This window comes from Nothoprocta perdicaria, unplaced genomic scaffold (assembly GCF_003342845.1).
Source record: "Nothoprocta perdicaria isolate Ctin4 unplaced genomic scaffold, notPer1 scaffold_16, whole genome shotgun sequence".
NCBI lineage: Eukaryota > Metazoa > Chordata > Aves > Tinamiformes > Tinamidae > Nothoprocta > Nothoprocta perdicaria.
The window spans coordinates 2,141,897-2,162,272 of record NW_020454760.1 but is presented as its reverse complement, the minus strand read 5'-3'; the positions used below and the strand labels follow the sequence as shown (position 1 = coordinate 2,162,272).

General features: G+C 41.8%; 1 protein-coding gene across 1 annotated transcript in view; it reads left to right on the top strand.

The window, feature by feature from the left end:
• The window catches only part of CNTN4 (contactin 4), a 215,954-nt gene that overhangs the window by 89,789 nt on the left and 105,789 nt on the right, over positions 1-20,376 (top strand). The window contains exon 3 of the mRNA XM_026035394.1: positions 10,917-11,057. Within this exon, the coding sequence (XP_025891179.1) occupies positions 11,003-11,057 (55 nt within the window). The 5' untranslated portion in view covers positions 10,917-11,002. The remainder of the gene's footprint in view (positions 1-10,916; positions 11,058-20,376) is intronic.

Below are 20,376 nucleotides of genomic sequence, written 5' to 3'. Positions count from 1 at the left end.
AGAAGTAGGTTTGTTTATACAAGTTGGGCATCTAGCCTGTATTACTTAAAAAGAAATTAGACTATTTGTATCTTAGTAGCTTAAAAACTTTTGGTTATGCTAAATATCTTTTCCCTACTATCAAATTGATGTAGTATCTTAAAGCTAAACATCCATACATGAGTGTTAACAAGGTTGTTGCATTTTCCAGAGACGCTAACAAATGGTGCAGTCTTAAAAAACAATTGATTTAGAATATCTCTTAACTTTACGTCAATATTAGGGCTTAGTCTAACTCTCCCACAAGATACCTGTGGAGTGATCTGGTCATCTTTGTGCTTTGTATTAAAATACAGCAAACGTACCACCTGTTATTCCCTTAAGTGCTGTCTCTCTTCAGATATTGACTAGGAATTACACCTGTTAGGTTATGCGTAAGCATAATTACATCTTCTTAATCACAAAACTATGTATGTAATGTTGCTATCAGAGCAGCTAGGACTTCAGAAAGCTACTGTGTTAGCTTTGCCTGCAGCACTGGAGGCGGAGTTCAGACACCCAAGCTTTCTGAACTACCACGGTGCTGCCCCAGGATCGAGGTTCTTGGTTACGTCCAGGAATCAAAATATTCTGTAAATGGGTTGCTGTGCATCCTCCCTGTGAAAGCTGAGCTCTTGAAAAATGAAAAATTCTTCAAATCTCTCTGGATTCAGTTTGGCTCTGGTCGCCTACAACACCGTTAAGTTTTGTGAACTGCTGGGGATGCAGGAGGACTTGATCCTGCCTTGGGATGGGTGAAGCACCAGACTGAATTTTACCTCTTGGGGGCTTGCAAGTATTCCAGAAAGGGAAGATTTGGAAGAGCAAGAACCGAGGGAAGCACTTTCTACAGCAGCTTGTTTTTAAAACAGAAGATGGGCTGTAATGAAAAGTATCGGAAAAGCCAATCCTGCAAATGGCAAACAGATGTGAAAGCTGCATGAAAGACGTGTCAGGAAACTGCTCAAGTCCTCTGATAAGAATGTCTTTACCACCTAATTTTGTCCACTTCCCCTGCACTCTGCTCACTAATCCATCACTTCTGCTGCTTCCCATGTCCAAACCTGTAAATGGCCTGAAACTTCAGATTTTTAATATACTAGGGGAGAAAGAATCCTTTTTTTACCCCCCAAATATACCTATTTCTTAGAAATGAATCAACAGAATGAAAAAACAAATAGACAAAAACTGTCTCAGCTGAGAACACAGAATAGATACTCAGCCTTAAAATAATGTCAGGTTTGGGAAGTGTAATTTCTCACATCCCATCACAGCTGAAGATGTAAATTTTGTGCATTAAGGTGTTTCACCAACTTGAGCTAGGCAAACCTAACTTGAGGCTTGCAATTTCCCAGAACTTTTAATGAAACATGGGGTGGGTTTGTATCCAGTACAGCCTCCAGCATCATGGAAATAGTGTGTGTTTCTGTGTGTGTGTGTGTGTGTGTGTGTGTGTTATTTCCTCTCTCCAAAGTTGTGCAGGGTTTAGCATCACACCTAAAACAGAGCTGGGTGTTAAGAGAGGTAACCAATAGATTTCCATTTAGGTTTACTTTGTTCATCCTTGGGTTGTGCTTAGGAGGGAGTTGTATAAAACTTCTCTCTGCATGGGCTGATCCAGGCAGTTTTGTTTAAAAACAATAATAATAATAAAAGCCAACAAAACTTTGAGACATTTTGGATCACCCCTTCCTTTTGTGTGTTGGTGTGTGCAGTCACCAACACCAACTCCTGGCTCCCTGGAGAGGGAATTGGCAGGATTGACTTTCTGGATGTGAGGTTTGAGGGCACATTTCTTAAGTGAGCTGTGGAAGATGAAGTGGGTCAATATCACTCAAATTACTATAGCAGAATACTTGGAGGACGTGCTTTCCTTTGCGCTTGGCTTTTGTTGAGACGCCAGCTTGGTGCAGCCGATTAGCTGTCCCCCGTGGTGACGCTCTGCACCTGCAAAGGGACAAGTGTTATTGTTGAAAGCCTATTTTGTTAACATTTCCTGCTTTGTGGCAAAGATAATCAATATGATAATTTTAATTCCCAGCCAAGGGTGAAATTCCATTTGTTTATTGTACCTACTTTCCTTGCGTTGGCACATGGGCCAGAAGGCGGCCTGGGATACGTCTCCTGCTTGTCCACCATGTGCATCCCCATCCTCTTGCAGCCGCTCTGTCTTTATGGCATTGAAAATACCAGTACAGCAGGTTGGCACTTAGGAGCAGGATGTGCTTACAAGCCCATGTGCATGAAGCAGTGACTGTGGAGCAGCTGCAGGACGGGTTCCAGGCGAAAGGAAGTTTCCTGCCGCTAATTAGTGTAATAAATCTAAAAACTAGGTCAGGTTTTGTGGAAGGTACCTGAATTTTTAAAGGCGTTTAAATTATCCTCTGTGTGACTTTTTGTTTGTTTGCTTTCTGAACTTTCTAGTTAGCTGAACAAACATTTCTCCAAATGAAAGATGGGAGCAGCTAATGATTGTGTCCTTCGTTATCAAAAGCAGTGGTTTCACATGTGAAAAGCAGGCACAGCTCAGCAGGGTTAATTTATCTTTGCATAGAGCTCAGTATTTTTACAAACCTGAAAGTCTGAGACAGCTTGAGGAATGCTGCAAAATTGAGCAGGGAGACACAGAAAACTAAGATAAACTAATGCCTTTGTAGAGGAAAATGAGTGTTTGTACGTATGCAGACTTGACGCAGTCGAGTCCCGTGATTAGTACTCAGCAGCGATGCCTGCTGTGCCTTCCTGTGGCTTTCCTTTCTCATGCGCCGTGATGGCAAGAATGAAGAAATGTGATTTTTCCTGCTGTGTTTACAAGCATCAGTTCAGCTGCTTTGTCTCCTGTCACGTATTTTCTGGGTAGCCACCTTCCCTGAGCTCCTTCCTCCCTGCTGACGCAAGGGGATTTAACTGACAAATTCTGTGATGCAAGTATTTATCACACTGCAGTATTTCTGCCATCAAATATCTGTCTTAGTATTATTTCCACTGTGGTCCCATCCAAAGCCCATTGGTGCTAATAGACTTCTATTAGCATCAGTGATCTCTGAAGTCAGGCCATCAAATGGGCTGTTTCTGCTCACTGGTTACAGGTACTTGTGGTTTTCTTAACTGCCTTAACAGGAGATAAAATAACATACTAGTGTTGTAACTTAAATCGTAGAGTGTAGATTTTATTAGGTGCCTATAAATTCTTACCTAGCTTTTCAGAAGACCCCTTTAATTACTCCGGAGCAGTCACTATGTCGTATTTGCATTCTGCAGGGAAATTTTCAAGTCCTCCTGTGTGTAAGCGTGGCCCTTTCCTGGTTTTGCAACTGCATTCTCCATGGGATGATTCCTTCCAGCATCCTCGTCGGAAACCCAGACCGTGTGGGCACTGCTTTCCCTCTGGCAGTGAAGGAACCCACCTCCCTGGGACTTTGCAAGGAGATGCAAAACCATGTCAGAAGTCTCATTCCATGCCTTCAATGACACAACTGAAGCCATGCATTAAGACCCCCAAAAACACCCACCAGTTGTAAAATAATCCTGCTTTCATGATAATATTTTAGAAAAAGAGATATAGAAGAGCCCTAGACAGGAGCCTGAGCCCCCATCCCCACTTCTGCACTGATTTAGAGAAATGATTAAAGGGGCAACTTCAAAATAACCAGATTCCTGACCTCAAAGCTACCAGGTAGATGACATTTTTGCTCAGATATGTTTTCTGTCCTTTTCTCAGTTTCCTAACTCCATACTTGGTGTTTCCTGCCCCTAGGCCTCCTAAGAGGTAATATTTCTTTTTATTTTTTTTAAGTTCAAGATGTGTTAAAACCTTTGAAAGAAGGTGTCTGAAGAAATTGTCTCCCAGATATTGCTAAGATGATTTGTCAGATATTGAACATATTAAATTTGGGCTGAAAAATGCATCTATGTAAGATGGGAAATAGAAAGTATTGACTGAGACTGGAAATGAGTGGGCAAAGAAGGCTGGGATGAAGGTTGAAATGTTGACAATTAACACACTAGAAGATATTAAAATGGATTTTAATAGGCAGTAAAAGAGATATTTTGACAGCAGTGCTGGGACACTTGGCTTAGGTTTGTTTATTCACTAGAGAGATGAGCCTACCTTCAATAAGGCAAGAAAGGAGGAATGTTTACTGGCTCTGTAGGAATAGCCTGACTTGAGGAGCAAAACTGTGCTTATCCACATGTTTCTTCATGTGGAGTCAGTGTGAGATGGGAGGATTTGCAGCTCTGGGATGCCTCGGACATCTCCCTGCTGATGCTCTGGACAGAGCAGGATCAACCTTTAGGACCTTGGGGAGGGAGGCAGATCCCAAGGAAAACAGGAGTGAGTTGTATCACTGTCAGGATAACGCAGGCATCTGCCTCTTGCAGGAGCGGAAGGTACATGGAGCCCTAAGCTAGGGATAACAGGAACACATATTTTCGTTCATGCATTTTGAAGCTGCTATACATAAATCAATGCCGCAGTCAAGTTAGCAAACCTTATTTCCTTTCATCTATTTCATATGACAAGAAAACCAGGGATTAGTGTGATATCTCAATAAATCCTCGTGCTGCCGTGCAGCCCTCCCTGAAACGCCGTGCGGCTCAGATCATTTGACACAGTTATCAACCGCAGAGAGGCCGCGGGTTTCATCTGGCCGAGGGGCTGCTGCTTCCCGCAGTGGCTGATATTCCGACAGGGAAAGCGGAGCGGTGCTCGGTGCTCAGCCGGCGGCGATGCCAGCCCCGGCTGGGCCAAGTGCAGAGCCCTCCTTATTTCTGCTCCGAGCAGCAGCTAGTGCTTTAGTACCAGGATGGTTTTAAACAAATACGTTTCCTCTATGAAAAATGACAGAGGTGGAAAAAAGCGGTGATGTTCCATAATCTGGGTAGTTGACGTAGGCGAGTATGAGCCTGTTCTCAGCCCATGAACACGCAGGCTTTATGGTGCTTGCCAGAGGGATGGCCCCTGTAAATCAGGTGCAGCCCGATCTCTCGTTTGCATTCGGGAGCTTTTTTCCTTTTATGTGTCATGATTAAGTCAGAGGAGAGGGCTGGTGTTACGATGCAGAGAAGCTTGCTGTGCCTGGGCATGCAGCGGGGACAGGACGCCGCAGCATCCTCCCAAAAAATAAGAAATAAGGGATTTTTTTTATTATTATTTTTTAACTCAATTGTGTGTTTAGTTTAGGTTTCTGGGAAAGCAATGGCAAACCCAGCGGTCTGGGGAGCCGCAGCGGGTTGTAGTTCTGCACATCCCAATAATTTGCTGAATTGCCTCGTGATGGGGGTTCTTAATTTCCTGCAAACAGCTGAACACGCAGCTTCCCACCATAAACTTTGCCACCTTGGGCTCATTATGTAACCAATGGTGAGAAACGGAGCACCTAAAAGATGCCATCGTTACATGCTTGCAGGAGAACAGGATCCGCGACGGTCCTTGACTTTAACGGGAAAGCACAGCTTAAAATTGCCAGGTTGCATTAATGTTTGTGGTGGCCGTGGCCTCGCCATTGGGGTGCAGGGTCCCCGGGCAGTGGAGACTGGACTCGACGTAACTCTGGAATATATTTATTATATGGACGTAATTATTCTATACATGACCCTAGTCTTTTTTTGTCTTATAATCCAGTAGCAGAAAATACTGAAAGCTTTTAAGGGGCACAAAAGAGCACCTCTGAGTTCAAAAATAACCACCCGTTTCCTGTTCGTGTCATCCTCTAAGACTCCGTGCAGAGGTTTTAGTTACTCAATTCTGGCTTTTGCCATTAGTTACCAAAAAGTAGATTTTGTGCATTCTTGATTTGTATCCTATTACAGCATGAATAGAAGTATGAAGATGATGCTAAACACTAGTGATTTGCTAAACAGGCGTTTTAAAAATAGACAGAGCTTCTGTGGTAGAATGAAAAAAAATGTTGTGAAAAATGAGGTTCACTTAAAATAAGGCTGGTGGTTGTTTACAGAACTTTATTAGAGTTTTCTCAGCCTGGGGCTAACGTGTTTTTTTAATATTTAATAAAAAACAATATTAGTTACTAAAATCCATGAGAAATATTTTCTGCAGATTAGTTTCTCGTAGTATAGGAATTGAGAGGGTTTTGGAGTTCAGCATCTTTAGATGAGCTGTGGGGGGACAGGGAAAAGAATTCAGCTGGCTGCAATTTTGGCTGCTAACCATGTGTAACCTGAAACGAAACTGCTGCCTCCAAATGGAAACAGGGATTCTCCCGAGTGTGTTGAACACTGCAAAAATTGAGGCACAAATAGTTATAATCTAAGGTCAGCAAAATCATTTCATGGTATGAAAAACCTATTGTACTGATTTGCTCTGTACCGTTTAGATGAGTTATGTTGTAAATATTGCCAGAAGGATACAAAGTGCCATAATATTGAATAAGGTAGAAAAAACAGAGGCCAGCGGGTGCCCTCCTGTGAGAGCCGAGTCCCACTGTGCTCGCGACCAGATTGCTGCAGTCTTGGGGATGGAGGCAATGCTGTGCACCTGCAGTACAGAACTGCAGAAATCACAAACCTACAAAGAATGTTAATCTTGTTGTCACTATTTATTCAGCCCTAAATTTGAATCACGTTAATTTTTTTGGAAGGTTGCACTAGAGCTACAGTTCAGGTCTCAATATGCCAGCAAATGCTGAGAAACAAACCTACCCGCTATGCTTTTGCTCCCAGTTGCTCTAGGAAGCCTATTTTTACCAGTAAGAGAAAATATCTACAGCTCTCTGGATGCCATTAGTTTGAAAAATAAGAGAGGATGTATTTTAGTCCAAAAGGGTAGAACTTTAATAGCATCACAGTGGAAATAAAGTGCTAGGCACCTAACCTTACATCTGAAAAAGCCATTGGGTGAAAGCAGCAGTGTTTTCTTAAAACAGTCAAACTCAGGGCAATCTTTTAAAGTAAATTTTGGGAAAACAAAATAGTAAATAATAAAATAACAGGGCTATCAAAATGTGTTTTTCCTCCTTCCCTAGCAGATTCTGGAGTTTTGTGAAGCAGTCACAGCTATTTCTCTGCCCAAGCACCCCAATTATCCAGGTTTGAAGTGTTGTGCAGTAATGGGTGGCCTGGGAGCTGTTGTTTTGAACGGGTGCACCTGGGGATGTGCGGGGTGTCTCCGAGCACCGTGTCCTGCTAATCATCTCGCAGGGTGGTTTTTCTTTCCAAGCAGCATTTTTCGCCCTGCTGCTGGAGCTGCCCACGTTGTATGGGGATAGCTGAGCAGCAGGTTGCCCAGGGTTCCTGGGGGGCTCCTTCGCTATCAGCAAAGCCCCCCTAGGAATAAAGGCCTTTTTGAGCCACTACCGTCGATGGCAGATCCCTGGCATGGCCAGGAGAGCTGGGACCCACTGGCTCCAAAGCGAGTTGTCTCTGCACCCCAAGGTCTGCTCCCTCTGTGCTGGAGATTATTCCCTTTTCCTGAAATGTGTGTGATGGTCATTTATTTCAAACCTGCAAAGAGTTAGATTGCAAGTCTTACTGTGCATGAATTTAGGAATTGTTTTTAAAATATTGTTTTTAAGGTAATTATTCTAGGCAGCTTCTAGTAAGAAAAGTGCATTTTCCAAAGAGAGGAGGTACTAATTTATAGGGGATGCTGCACTGGGAAACTTCACTGCTTGCAGATTTTATTGTCATGTTAATTCTGGTTGGAGCAAAGCCCTTCCCAGGTGTTTGGTCCTCCTAACAGGAAAGTTGCTTTTCCTCCACATTAAGAAAGGCTGAATGATATAGAATAGGTGTCACTTTGGTAAGTTTTTTCAATATATCCCTGGTCATGGCAAAGGTAAAACTAGGGGACAAAGCCTGTCCCTTAGTTAACACCAGAAGCCTTAATCTAGGCTTCCCTGGTGGCATACGGCTCTGCAAGGGGAATAGCAGTGCAGAGATGGGTTGCTGTTCCCATAAAGTTGTTTTTCTTAATGATGGGGGTTCCCAGGGAATTACTGCAATAGAGTGATATGGTACAAGGGCGTGTGACAGTTATCTGAGTAACCTGGCATAAGTCAGAACTTCTAATTTAAGCTATTACATATAAAGATAGAATATAGATATATCAAGAACAAAACTGATTGGAGTGGGTCAGGCACCTGCACTCAGCAAGGTGTTAAAATTCCATGGATAAAGTGTGATCAAATCTCTAAACAGTGAGCATGAACAAATGTCCGGAAGAGGAAGCAAAATGTAAAAGCTGACATTACCTTTTCAGTCTTATTTTTAGATGATTCACTCTTTGACGTGTTCCATTCCCGTTATTACAAGCCCATCTCAGAAATGTTGTGTCTGTGTCAATTGTTTCATAGGGCACAATATGCCCATCCATATTTCATAATACGAGTTATGCGTTATATAAATGCAACTCGAGAGTGCCTCATTTCAACAAAGAAGCGTAGTCTGTGTCAGGATCTGAAGGACATGCTGGGAGCGAGGAGAGCTCAGGGAGGGAGCCCCTGGCACCCTTCACCCCCCTTGCCATCATCCTTCAGTTCCCTCTTCTTCATTGTGCAAAAGGGCTTCTATGGAGGACATGTCTGAGGACTAGAAAATGGATGTTTTGCAGAATGCGACCCGCTGGAGCTGAAGCTGCCAGGCCCTCGAATCTCCTGCTTGTGGTACCCAAGTGATGCTCTCCCAGCATTGGTATCCGCATTTCTTTTGCATGTGGACTGCAGAGATCAGAAACCAGAAGGATTTCACTATTAGCTCTTTTCATCTCTAGCTCTTCCTATGTTTGGGCTGTTAGAAGATGCCTGTTGCAGTCGGTGTGTGCAGCATGCTTCATTAGCGGTGATTTATTTGGGAGCGTGGCAGGCCTGGCACCGTGCAGCGCACTGGTGGGCATGAGGGGGATGTGGGATGGCTGCGAAGGCACCTGCCTCCCTGCTCCCATGGCACATAGGCTGCTTGGACATCCCTGCGAGTTTTCCCAAGGAATACGCACAGAATGGGGAGAGCTCAGATAGTGGAAACAGCGACTGTGGCAGGGGGAGGAGAAAAGAAGAATTTCTTCTATGGCGGTTGTGTCTGTATTTTGAGGGCATCCATATAGCCTCAGCTACGTCTTTTATTTCTGTGGTGTTTGTTTTTTCCAGAATTGCTTAGCTTTAAAAATCAAATGGAATTACTGACAAAATGCCATGCCTGCTAGCTCAGAAAATCCCACTGCAAATATTCCTACAGTGCTTTTCAATGCCTTTTTTTTTTTTTTTCTCTCCTCCTCCCCTCAATTATAGTCAGAGCTCCTCGAGTCAAGTTTCTTTGTCAAAATCCAGTTACAAAGGTGCCTTTCAGGTGTGTTTGCTGTGGCCATGCTGCCGAAAGGGAAGTTAAACGGACCTGCGCACGCGGTGCCGGCAGGTTTCCCGATGGGATGCGCTTCCCGTCTAACGCACTGCTCTCGCATTTTCATGTTTAAAAAATACATAGTGCTGAAACTACATAGATAAGCCCTTCTGGAAATAAAATAATACATTTTACAAGTTTTAAGGCATCTTATACTCTCCTTCAGAAGCAGCACAATCCCCCCTGGGATTTTATAGTCAGGAAACATTTAGAAATGGGCAGGAGCTTTTCAATTATGTATCTTTTGCTCCAGCACAAACATTGCCTTTCCTGAAGTTGTTGCCGTAAAAAGGCAGCATGTTCCTACAGTCTGTACACGCCTGCAAACAAGCAGCTGGAGCAGCAGCTAGCTATATTTCCAAGGGAGCATTTTCAGGATCGGATGTGAAATAAGTAATGCTGCTGGGAAATGGGAAAGCTGAACAGGAGATGGGCCTGCCATTTCCATGACGCTTCACGAATCCTTGCTCATCCTTGTGTCAGCTGGGTGCTCTAAACCTGTGCAGGAAATGGAGGTGTTTCACATGATTTAGGCAGATTCTGGTTTCCCTACTCCTGCCTTTTTAACTTTCTTACCATTGGAAGTGCTTACAAACATGTAAGATGGTAGTTGCTTAACCTGGTAGATCAATATAGAGATCTATGATGACATTTTCTACAAAAATTAATAATTAATATTCTAATCGTTCACATAAGATGTTATTAGTTTTCATTGATCAGCCCTTCCTGCTTATCCCTAGCTAGCCTCATCAGTGTGTGAGTGGGGATGAATGTATTCAATTAATCTTTACTCCCATCAAGACTGCATCTTCAGATCAGAAGATACAGATTTTTAGCCCTCCTAGTGTATTGGACTTGACTTTATTAGAAGGATCTTACCAATTTTAATTCATAAAAGCAAGCAGAGACCTCTGATGCTGCCCCTTCACATGCTATTAGTCATGCGGTTTGTCTTGTAAGCATGAAAGCCCCTTAACTTCCAGCCCTAAGTGGTATGAATAAATTATAAGAATGTATGTCTGACTTGATTTATTTATTTTTTAATATTTAAATGCCTTCTCTGTTTCCTAAGTGGGACCTTTTCTCTCCTTTTCCAATGTGCTGGGAGGATATAGTGCAGGGATAAGCAGAGCCTTATGTCTTGCTGCCTTCACTTGGCCCATAGCTTTACTGTTGCTCTAACTTTCTTCTTACCTGCTATTTGTGGAGTTATCTGGTTGTACTCTGGGTTACTGCAAGATCTGAACCTACTGATGGGAGAACTGCGAGATATCCAAACACCCTGGTGGAAAATGCAGCTGCAGGGGAGCCTCTCCTGCTTGCAATTCTCAGGCCATTGCTTCTGCAAAGTTGGCTGCCTCTGCAACTTTCCTGACATCTCTACTAACAATCTTTTTATTTATTCCTCTCCAAATGATTCTAATTTTAATGCTTCAAAAACTTCTAGTTCATCTTCAGATACGAGTGTGCTGGAAAGAAAGACTGTCAGCAAACAGAAGTTGCAAACCCAAGTGTAACTGTAATTTCTCTTTTGTCTTTTACAGATTAGAGATTGTATAAAAATTTGGAAGGAGCCCTATTCTGCTCTCTAGTTGCTAGACTGGAGCTTGCCTTGACCTGGGCGCTGAAGATGAGGGTGCTATGGGAGCTGCTGGTGCTGCAGTCGCTCATGGTGTGCCTGGCAGGTAAAGTGTCCTTTGAAAACTTCTGATGTAGAAGTGACCGCGCGTTGAACACACAATGCAAAAGTGCCAGTGATAAAGTGGCAAAATAAGCCTCTGCTCCATAAATGGCCTTAGCAAAGGTTACCGAGTAGATCAAACTGATGTTCTTAATGAGCTCCTTTAATATGGATTAGTATCTACACAGCAAACGCTTGATGTTTCAAAGATCTGCGTTATGCATTTTTAATTCAAAGTTGCTGTTGATGAAAGTTGTTTTCCCCGTGTTTGGTGCTAAGTATTTCAATGCTCAATTAAGCCTACACAGAATATAGCTTCAAATTCGATTAAAAGGATATTGTGAGGAGCGGTACATCTAGGACCTTGCTTCATTTAACAAATAATTAGAGTAACATATTTCAGTGTTATAACCATCTTTGGTAATTGTCCTTATTTAACTGTAGAATTACCGTAAGTGCGATGGAGCCAAACTCCTCTCAGTGATGCAGCTGAGGCAACAGGCACCAAGTGAAACAGCAGCAATTGTGGTTGAACTTCAGAGAAAACCTTTTTTAATGATCAGAACCCCCAAAGGTGAACAGAGGCTTGGACCAGATGATCTCTAGAGGTCACTTCAGCCATGCAGGGATTCTGGGCAAAATAAGATTTTGTGCCCTTTCCTAAAACTGAAACAGTTCCTAGGCCCCAGTGGACCTGGATACCAAGTTCTCCTGCCATGGGCACACTAATTTTCTGCTTAAAAGGCATTTTTATTCCTTCACAGGCACTTTGTTCAGAATGGGCACTGTTAGCTTTTTAATTAATATTTACGTCATCGTGGGGTTTCTCTCAGTTGCTCCAGTTTGCTGGTTGGCTCTCAGAATTTTTGTTATTGTTTTCTTTAATGATGGGTCCTTTCCTGCCTTTTATACGTGTGTATTGTCAGGGTACTTTTTCAGCATTTTAAGTGATAGTAATCCACAGAATGTAGTGTTGATTTTCTCCTGCTTAGCCCTACTGAACACAAAGCCACTTTATTCTGATACTTACTGGTACCTGTTCCTAAATTTTGGTTCCTAGACATTTTAAATGTGCTTTTGTATATATTTATATATATAAACTTGGATATATATATATTCAAATGTTTCTTAGTGCTACACAAAAATAACTGTAATTGATACTCCTACAGTCTCTCTGACCTGGTTTTCCCCTTGGTAAGTAGGTATAAGAAAACTTGCTACAAGATTAACTAAAAGCAATTATTTCTATTAGTGTATTGCTAATTGAGAGTGTATTGCTTTATTTAGAAAAGATACGGATCTGATTTTTTGGCTTTCAGATATTTCAAAATAATATTTTCAAATAATATAAGACTTGAATTAGTGTAGATATTTATTGTGTCCTATATAAGACCTAAGCATGAAGTAGCAAGTAGTCACTAATATCAGTCTCTGACAACTAAAACTTGAATGTTGTCAGAAAACATGAAGTGCTCAGTACTAGTGCTCAGTGAATTTCAACAAAACCTGGATAGTCATCTCTTAAAAATTTAAATACAGAATTCAAAGATGAATGTTCACAATCCTATTTGAATTCATGCTATTGTCCACATAGTTGTAGGTTAAACATAAAAGAGAGATTGTGCTAAATCTGTGTCTGAATATAAATAATCAAACTAAGAAGTCCTGTTGTACATATTAAATGATGGTCTTCTGCAAATGATGCAGCATTTCAATTTGTTCAGCATTTTTGCTAGTGCTGTGTAGTGCCATGTGTGGTGCTTTGTTGGTAGTAGGTAGCTAGAAAATGATAAATCTGTTGCAGTCCTATAATTAATTTATATTTTTGTCAATTCTGCAGCACTTTGCATTTCTATACCTGACTGCCTAATTAATGTTTGCCTACCACTTTGACCAGATAAAGCACTAAGTGATAATTATTATTAACACCCACCATCACTTCTCAAACATGACACAGCCTGGGCTTCGTGGCACACCCTGAAGTTCACAGGAGATGCCAGTGTAGCTCAGGCCTGATTTGTTGTTAATACTTTGGGTTGCCTTTTGTTTCGTTTTGGGTTTTTTGTTTGTTTCCTGAGTTATTTGGTGATTTTTTGTTCAACTGCAGTATTTTCAGAATTTTATGAGTAAGTTGTACATAGATGCACACAGTTGCACAGAGCTCAGTGACATAGCACCAACATCAGCAAATCTGTGAATATCATTTTCCCACTAAAAATCCCTCCTTGTTAGCATTTGGCATGGAACCATGTTGTGAGAGAGCTGGACCCCTGGAGATCGTTGCCCTAAGTGTCCCAGTCCTGCAGAAACAGTGTCCCCAACACTGTTATAGCCTGTTGATTAGGGTTAAATTGATGTTTTTCACCACGTCAAGGGACAGTTTTGTCATAGCTGAAAACAGTTATGGTGTTAATGGAATGTGCTGCTGTAAAAGTAATTGGTTTTGTGACAAGAACAGCTGTAAGTGATCAAGCAAAAAAAGTCAACATTAGGATTTGCCGTTGGTAATATTTAGTGGTTTGCGACCACAAAGCTCACAGCGGCAGCACCAGCATAAGTCAGTCCCTTTCTTCAAGGCTTTGAAAAACATCATTTCAACAGTCCTTCAGAAGTTAAAATAATTCTTTTTGAAAGTATTCAATGCCCCAACAGTTAGAGAAGTGCATACAGCCCCCCCCCCCCCCCCAGTTTCTTTTTTGGGAGTAAATGTTGATTGTAGTAGAAGAAGTTTCTCTATTAATAAGGAAAGAGAAAGGAAGGTATCAAAATGCTTCGGCGCTACAGAAAATAATTGCCCCCAAATCTATGAAATCCTTGCTGGGCCTCTTGGATCTCCAGAACTGGCTAACAAACCCCTTGTGAAAACTGTTGTTATTCATCTGCTTTCCGTGTGCTATTTGTTGCTAATTAGAATTCAGATGCCTTGACCTCATGCCAGAACCAGAAAGATTCCTGTAAACAAGAGAAAAGTTATGTAAGCCATTAAGCTTTATACAGTTAATTTCTTATTTCAATTTGGGATAAAGACTCAAAGGTGTGCAGTTATCATCTCCAGCTGGGTCACTTGTGTCATCTGCTGTATCGGGCCCATCCAGCTGGTATGGACGGTAGCTGGTGCAGGTATTAGCTGGTAGGATGTTAGCTGGTACAGTGAAAGCCATCATGGAAATTTTCCTTGGTCGTTTCATCTCCTCTTGTAAAACAGCTCGCTGTGTGACCTGGGCAAGTTTAGACCACCCCTGAAGATGGAAGGTGTTTCCTTAATGTAAAGTATTATATCACCAAAATAAAGGCACTGCGATAGGTAATAATGCTAATTACTATGTTACCGTGCGTTCCAGCACAGCAACCTGGTTGTAAGTATGAAACGTGTTGTGCTCCAGGCACAGTCCCAGGACCTTCACTATGTGTGTGGACCACGCATCTCCATAAAGCTCTGTGAGTGGCTCCATTGAGCTGTGCAGGTCTCTGAGAGCCCTCAGGGGCATCTCCACGTGCCGGGCTGCTTACGGCACCGCTGCTCTGCGGCACGATGCCAGCACTGCTGCGGCCGAGGGCTGAATCCCTCAGCAAACTGCCTCAGGAGGAGCACTGCACTAAATAGGGTGAATTTGAGATCCGGCCATTTGGAATCCTGTGGGTAATTCTGAACATCCACACTGGGGGCTTCCATCTGGAATGAGTAGAGAGTTCTTGTATCACAGGGAAAACTGGAGACAAGATTGGTTTGAACTAGGAAAATAGAGTGAGAGGGAATATAGAGGAAAATAGGCTTCAGGGAGGAAGAATTATTTGAGCAAAGAGAGTTTGGTGCTAAGAGCAATTAAATCTGAAGTGGGGACTACTGAAGTTATAAGCAGATTTTTAGCCATCAAAGCGGGGTCCTGCGGTATGACTCAGATGTATGCGATTCTAAAGTGCAGATAAGAAAATGTTTGTGATTATGTGTAACTTACGTTTATTTAGGGATTATGCAACAAGTTTTGTTGCAACTCCAGAGAACTAACTCAAGAAGTCAATACCCATTTTATGTTCCTGATCTGTCAGCAGTGTGAAGTCCAGGATAGATGCAATATCGGTGATTTAGACCATAATTTCCAGGATTACAGTTAGAGGCAATATCAGGGTAATTTTCTTCTCTTCTTCATGTAGAAGATTGGCTATGTTATGTTTAGCTCCTAAGTCCACCTGGACAAGTTTAATTACATCTTTCTGTAAGCAATATTACTGAGGTAAGATGGTGTACGTTAAATAAAACAGATAAAGAATATAGAGACATTTTTATAAGCAGATGTTCCAGCTATCTGGCTGTGTATTGATCCCTTGTGCATTCTATGTGATGCCTGTTTTCAATTTAGCTTCTTTGCATTTAAATTCGTATGTAGGTGTTGAAATTAAATCTCATTTAGGGAATTACCAAAATATCTGCTCTTCCAAGCATCTCTCAATTAGGGAGAATATGCATCCAAAATACCTATTTATTGGCAATAAGAATGAATTTTTATGGCAAAAGTTGAGGTCATGAGTGTAGCTTTATCGGTAAGATACTGCATGTTTCTTAGAAAACCTAAGGCTGTGAACTGCCAGGCTGGAATATCATGGAAGTGCTAACTGTACTAGTGCTGCATAATGCAAATTCTGTTTGCTTTCGCGTGAGCGTGTGTGAGCGAGGTGCCCGTCCCGGCAAGCGCGGCTTGCTCCTCGGAACGGAATTTAGTGCCGGGTTATTGGAGCGTTTGCCAAGCGCTGTCACACAGGAGGTGCTCGTGGCTGCTAGAATGGGCTCCCTGTGGCAAGGGCTAGAAAAATTTCCTTGTAAATTGTGGTGAAAAAGGCCGAACTTGTGAATTATCACTTGGGCTCTTCAATTTATTTTTCATTCTGCATTTGAATTTTGTATTTAGCAATAAAATATACAGAGTTAGCTTCATAAATCAAACCAGGATGCAATTGTTAAATAGCCTATATCATATTAATTAGACTGTGAAGCAAGGCAAGCCTTACAACCATTTGTAATCAAGTGCTGCAGAAGTTGCTAATCAATGAGACAGGCAACTAATTAGCCAGTCAGCAGTCAGCATCTTAAGCTGAAATTGGTGACTTTCAACTTAATTAAATTTTTCAGGTGCCAGTAAAAGTATGAAAAATATATCTATCTTAATAAGTTGATGTGTCTTAATTCCATTCTTTTTAGTTTAAAGGTACAAAGATCGCATCTGTTGTAAGGGTAATTGCCATTTATAAAATGTCTCAGGTCCATACAGTATACTGGGTTTAAAAATGTATAGTAGCCATTAGAAGACTTTTTTGAACTCCTAAGTCTGCCTTATTTAGTACAGCATAAATTTAGACAGATTCCTCTTTATCATGTGCGAATTATCTGCTGTATAATTCCTTATGAGCATTTTGGTGACACAAAATAGATCACTAACAAAGTTCAGGATATTTTTACTGCCATTTTTACTTGTGAAAAGGAGATAATACAGAGGGTGCTCTGTGAAACTTGGAAGAACATGTAATTTCTGCCCCCACAACCTTGCTCTGTGGGTGCATGGCCAACATGAAACACGCCCTGCGAGGCGCATCAAGCCTCATTCCTACAGCATCACTGAAAAGTGTAGCCCAAGTGAGAAAGTATTTTCTGTAGGTTCATCCTGTGGGCTTGTCCCGGAGCCATTTGAAGCGGGATATGAAAGCAGGCGGGTGGGGGCTCGGAGCTGCCAGCAGCGGGGATGCTGGAGATGGAGCGAGATGAAACGGAGCAGGGGCGGTGGATGGATGCGCTGCTGGAATGAGGATGAGGCCGCGCTGCTCCAGTCACTCAGAAATTGTTTCTGAGCTCCTTGTGCCAAATAGTCTGCTTAAGAAGATGGTTTGCTCTTTTTGAGGTCGCTTATACGGGAATTGAGAACAATACTGGGTTTCTGAGCATTGCCACCAAAGTCTGGGTTATGGCGATAACTTAAAGCTCCTGTGTTCTTTCCCTCATGCATTTGGCATGGCTTTTGGGCTCTGCTTGAACGTGCAATGCAAACATGATGCCCGGAATACAGCAGCAAAAAGGTACTCGTGCCTAGCACAGATAGAAAAGTTGCTGCCTGATAAGGGGAAGGTAGAGACATGCTGTCAGTGGGAAGAAAGAGAGTGAACCACTTTGCCACTTTGCCATGTAAATTAACGTGAATCCTGGACATGAGCCAGGCAGTCATTTGGTTAGAATGGGGTTTGATAATTGCAACTAATTTAACATCGACCCTATTAAGTTGTATTTTATTACTCATTTAATATGTCTGTCTCGCAAGCCTCTCAGAAGTGGCTTTGTAATGTGAGTTGTTACAAATAGTTTGTTAGAGCTCCGGACACACAGGTAAATGAAAAGCATAAGCACCAATGTATGCAAGGAAGTTGATGCACACGTTTGGACCAAAAGAAACTGCTGTGCTCGGTGGTAGCTGCTGCTTCATGATTTAGACTGTGTTTAAAACAACCAGCTTGTCTGCTCTGACTCTCTTTATTGTAGACGCATGCAGTGGGTATTAAGGGCAGGATCTCTTTGTGAGGCATAGCGTACTATTGACTCACTCATAGCTAAAGAACAACATTTGACAGGTATTAGTCACATTAATTAAGACACAGCAGGGTGCAGGGAAGATGGTCCCTTGGATGCTGCACTGAGCAAGGATTAGAGCTCATTTGTGTGACAAAAACGCCTTGGCAGCGAGAGCTGATGCCAGGAGTTCTTCTCCATCATCCCCACTCTGAATTTATGGGTCAAGATGTGGTATTGCATCTCACCCCCAAATAGTGCATGCATTTCTAGAAAAGAAATAACATTGAAAATCAATGACCTCCTCCTTTATAAACAAACAAAATCTATTGTCTTCTGCTAGTGTCTCTGGGAATCACGTTAAGCACAGCAAGGAAGAGCAGGTCAGCATTGATGGAAGTTTGGGGCTATTCTGAGCAGGTTCAGTGCAAGCTGGGCTCCCATTAGCCCCCAGCTGCCAACATCTGCAGCACATATGAGCTGCACCGCTGGGGGAGGAAATACAGATGTGGCAGCCGCGCTTGAACCCTTTGAGAATGAGGGGAAAAAAAATAGAATAAAAACAGGATAGGAGACAAGAATATGACCTGTGAGTTTGGGGAAAAGAAATCTTTACTTTAGCCTACAGCACTGGTGTTTGCTTGTAACAAGGATATTCTAACAGGATTGTTGCAAGCAGTTCAGTTTGCTGTGTTTCCTGTTGCTTTTCTTTTTTGTGTGTTTCTGAACCAAACTTTTGAAATTTTTTTTTAGTAGTTGTGATTTCGGTTCGTTCTGACAACTGGCACAAGTCGTGTTCCTGTTTAGGCACTGGCTGTTTTTAAAACATGCTTGCTATGCATAAAATGTGCTTATAACTTTGCGGGTTTCTTTGTGGCACTACCAGCTAAGTGCGTGTGCTGGGGTTTTGCAGGATGGAGTGTGAAGGGTTGCTAACCTGCTAGGTCTGACACGTGTGAGTCAGCAGCAGCCTTCGCAGCTCCTTGAGGTGTTGCAACAACAGCGATGACAGAGGCTTTTAGCTTTTCTTTCCTTTTCTTTTTCTTTCTTTTTTTCTGCAGTTTAACTTTCTTCATTGTAGCATCCAATTACTGATTAAACTTAACGATCCCTTATTCTAACTATAGAAATCCAGTGGCGTTTTATGTCTTCCTTGTAGAAATAGTTAGAAGATAAGTGTTGAAAATATAACAGTTAAAATCCATGGTAACTTCTGCAATGTTATGTAGCTTGGTAGATACAATATCTTTAATTTTTTTTTTTTTAAGATGTCCATCAGCTGATAAACTCTAGTAGGCAAATCAGTGAAATTTGCAGAGTTGATATTTTCATATAGTTAATAATTTGCAGGATGTTTTTGTGGGCTTTTCTCAGTTATCTTTGATGCCATGGAGAAACAGGGACACACTGCTGTGCTCTGCAACTCATCTCTCCTCTCCCTTGCAAATGTTATTGTTGAGAGTGAGCAGGCAAGGAGAGTTTGCAAACTATTTAAATTGTTTCTAAAGACTTGGGAAGATCTCATGTAAATTCATTAGCAACTGTGCAGCTGCCCACATAGCCTTTAAACTAATAAAAAATGTATTAGTTTCACTATACAAATGTATTCACATCCAGTCCATACATAAATGAGAAATGTGTTAGCTAAACCATGCAGATATTACCCAAGTCTGTGTAGCACTTAACTGGAGCCACCCTTCATTATTAATGCTACCCAAAATATACAATAAATGCTGCAAATACACTGCTTACAGGCATTTTTAAGTGGGTTCAAAAGAACTCAGTGCACACCACATTTGTGCATTTAGCTTCAGTACTCATCTCAAGTAATAAAAGAGTGATCCTCGAGCCCAGCAGCATTACAGATAGTGCCACAGGGATGTTCTCACGGGTAAGAGCTGGGTTTGTTTGCTGGGGACTGTGTACTTGGGGCTAGAGGAGCATTTTTGTGTTTATTTTGTAGCTGTCTTATGGTCATGGCGATGTTTATGTACAAATATTTACTTATTTGGACTTGTGTTCGTTACCCATCCAAAATCAACAAGGAATAAAACCCAATGAGAAAATAACAAGAGCAAATGACAGAATTCCCACAGGGAAGGTGCCGAAGGGTACGAGGTCCTCCTTTAAACTGTTAGATCAAGAGTTATGAGGATACAGCTGCAAGATAACACAGAAAAAGGAGGTTCTGTTGAATAAGAGAACAACAATATTTGTGTTTCTCTTGCTACACTGAAGCTGTGAGCAAGAAGCATTAGAAGAGACTACAGATTGTAGCTGTGGGCTGTAAGGACACTAGGAAGACTGGGTTGGAGTGAGATGTAGCAAGTCTGAGATTAAACCAAGTAAAATAGTTGGAAAGCTAAGAACACAAGAACTTATTCTGCAGGTTTAGACAAGGCTTCCTGCTTCAAAGCCAAGTTCAAATGCTTATTTATTTATGTTTAAATCAAATCACCATATTTTCATAGACCTGGGAGCTGCCAGAGAGCTCAACAGCAGCTAATTGGTGAATTTCAGCATTTCCATGAAGAATGAGACAGACTTTTTTTCCGCAGTAGAGAAATTGCAGATAGAGAGAACACATTGCAAAAGTGGTGATTTTTTTAAATTATTTTTTGAAGCACCATAAAATCCTTTAAAATGCAAGAGGGTGTGTTTTAAGACTGCAGGTTTTAAGACAGACTACAGGGCTCTTCAGAATGCTTGTTCCAGTATGCATGTCAGTAAATAGTATTTTTTTGTGGTGTTGTGGGAAGCGGCAAGCATACGTATG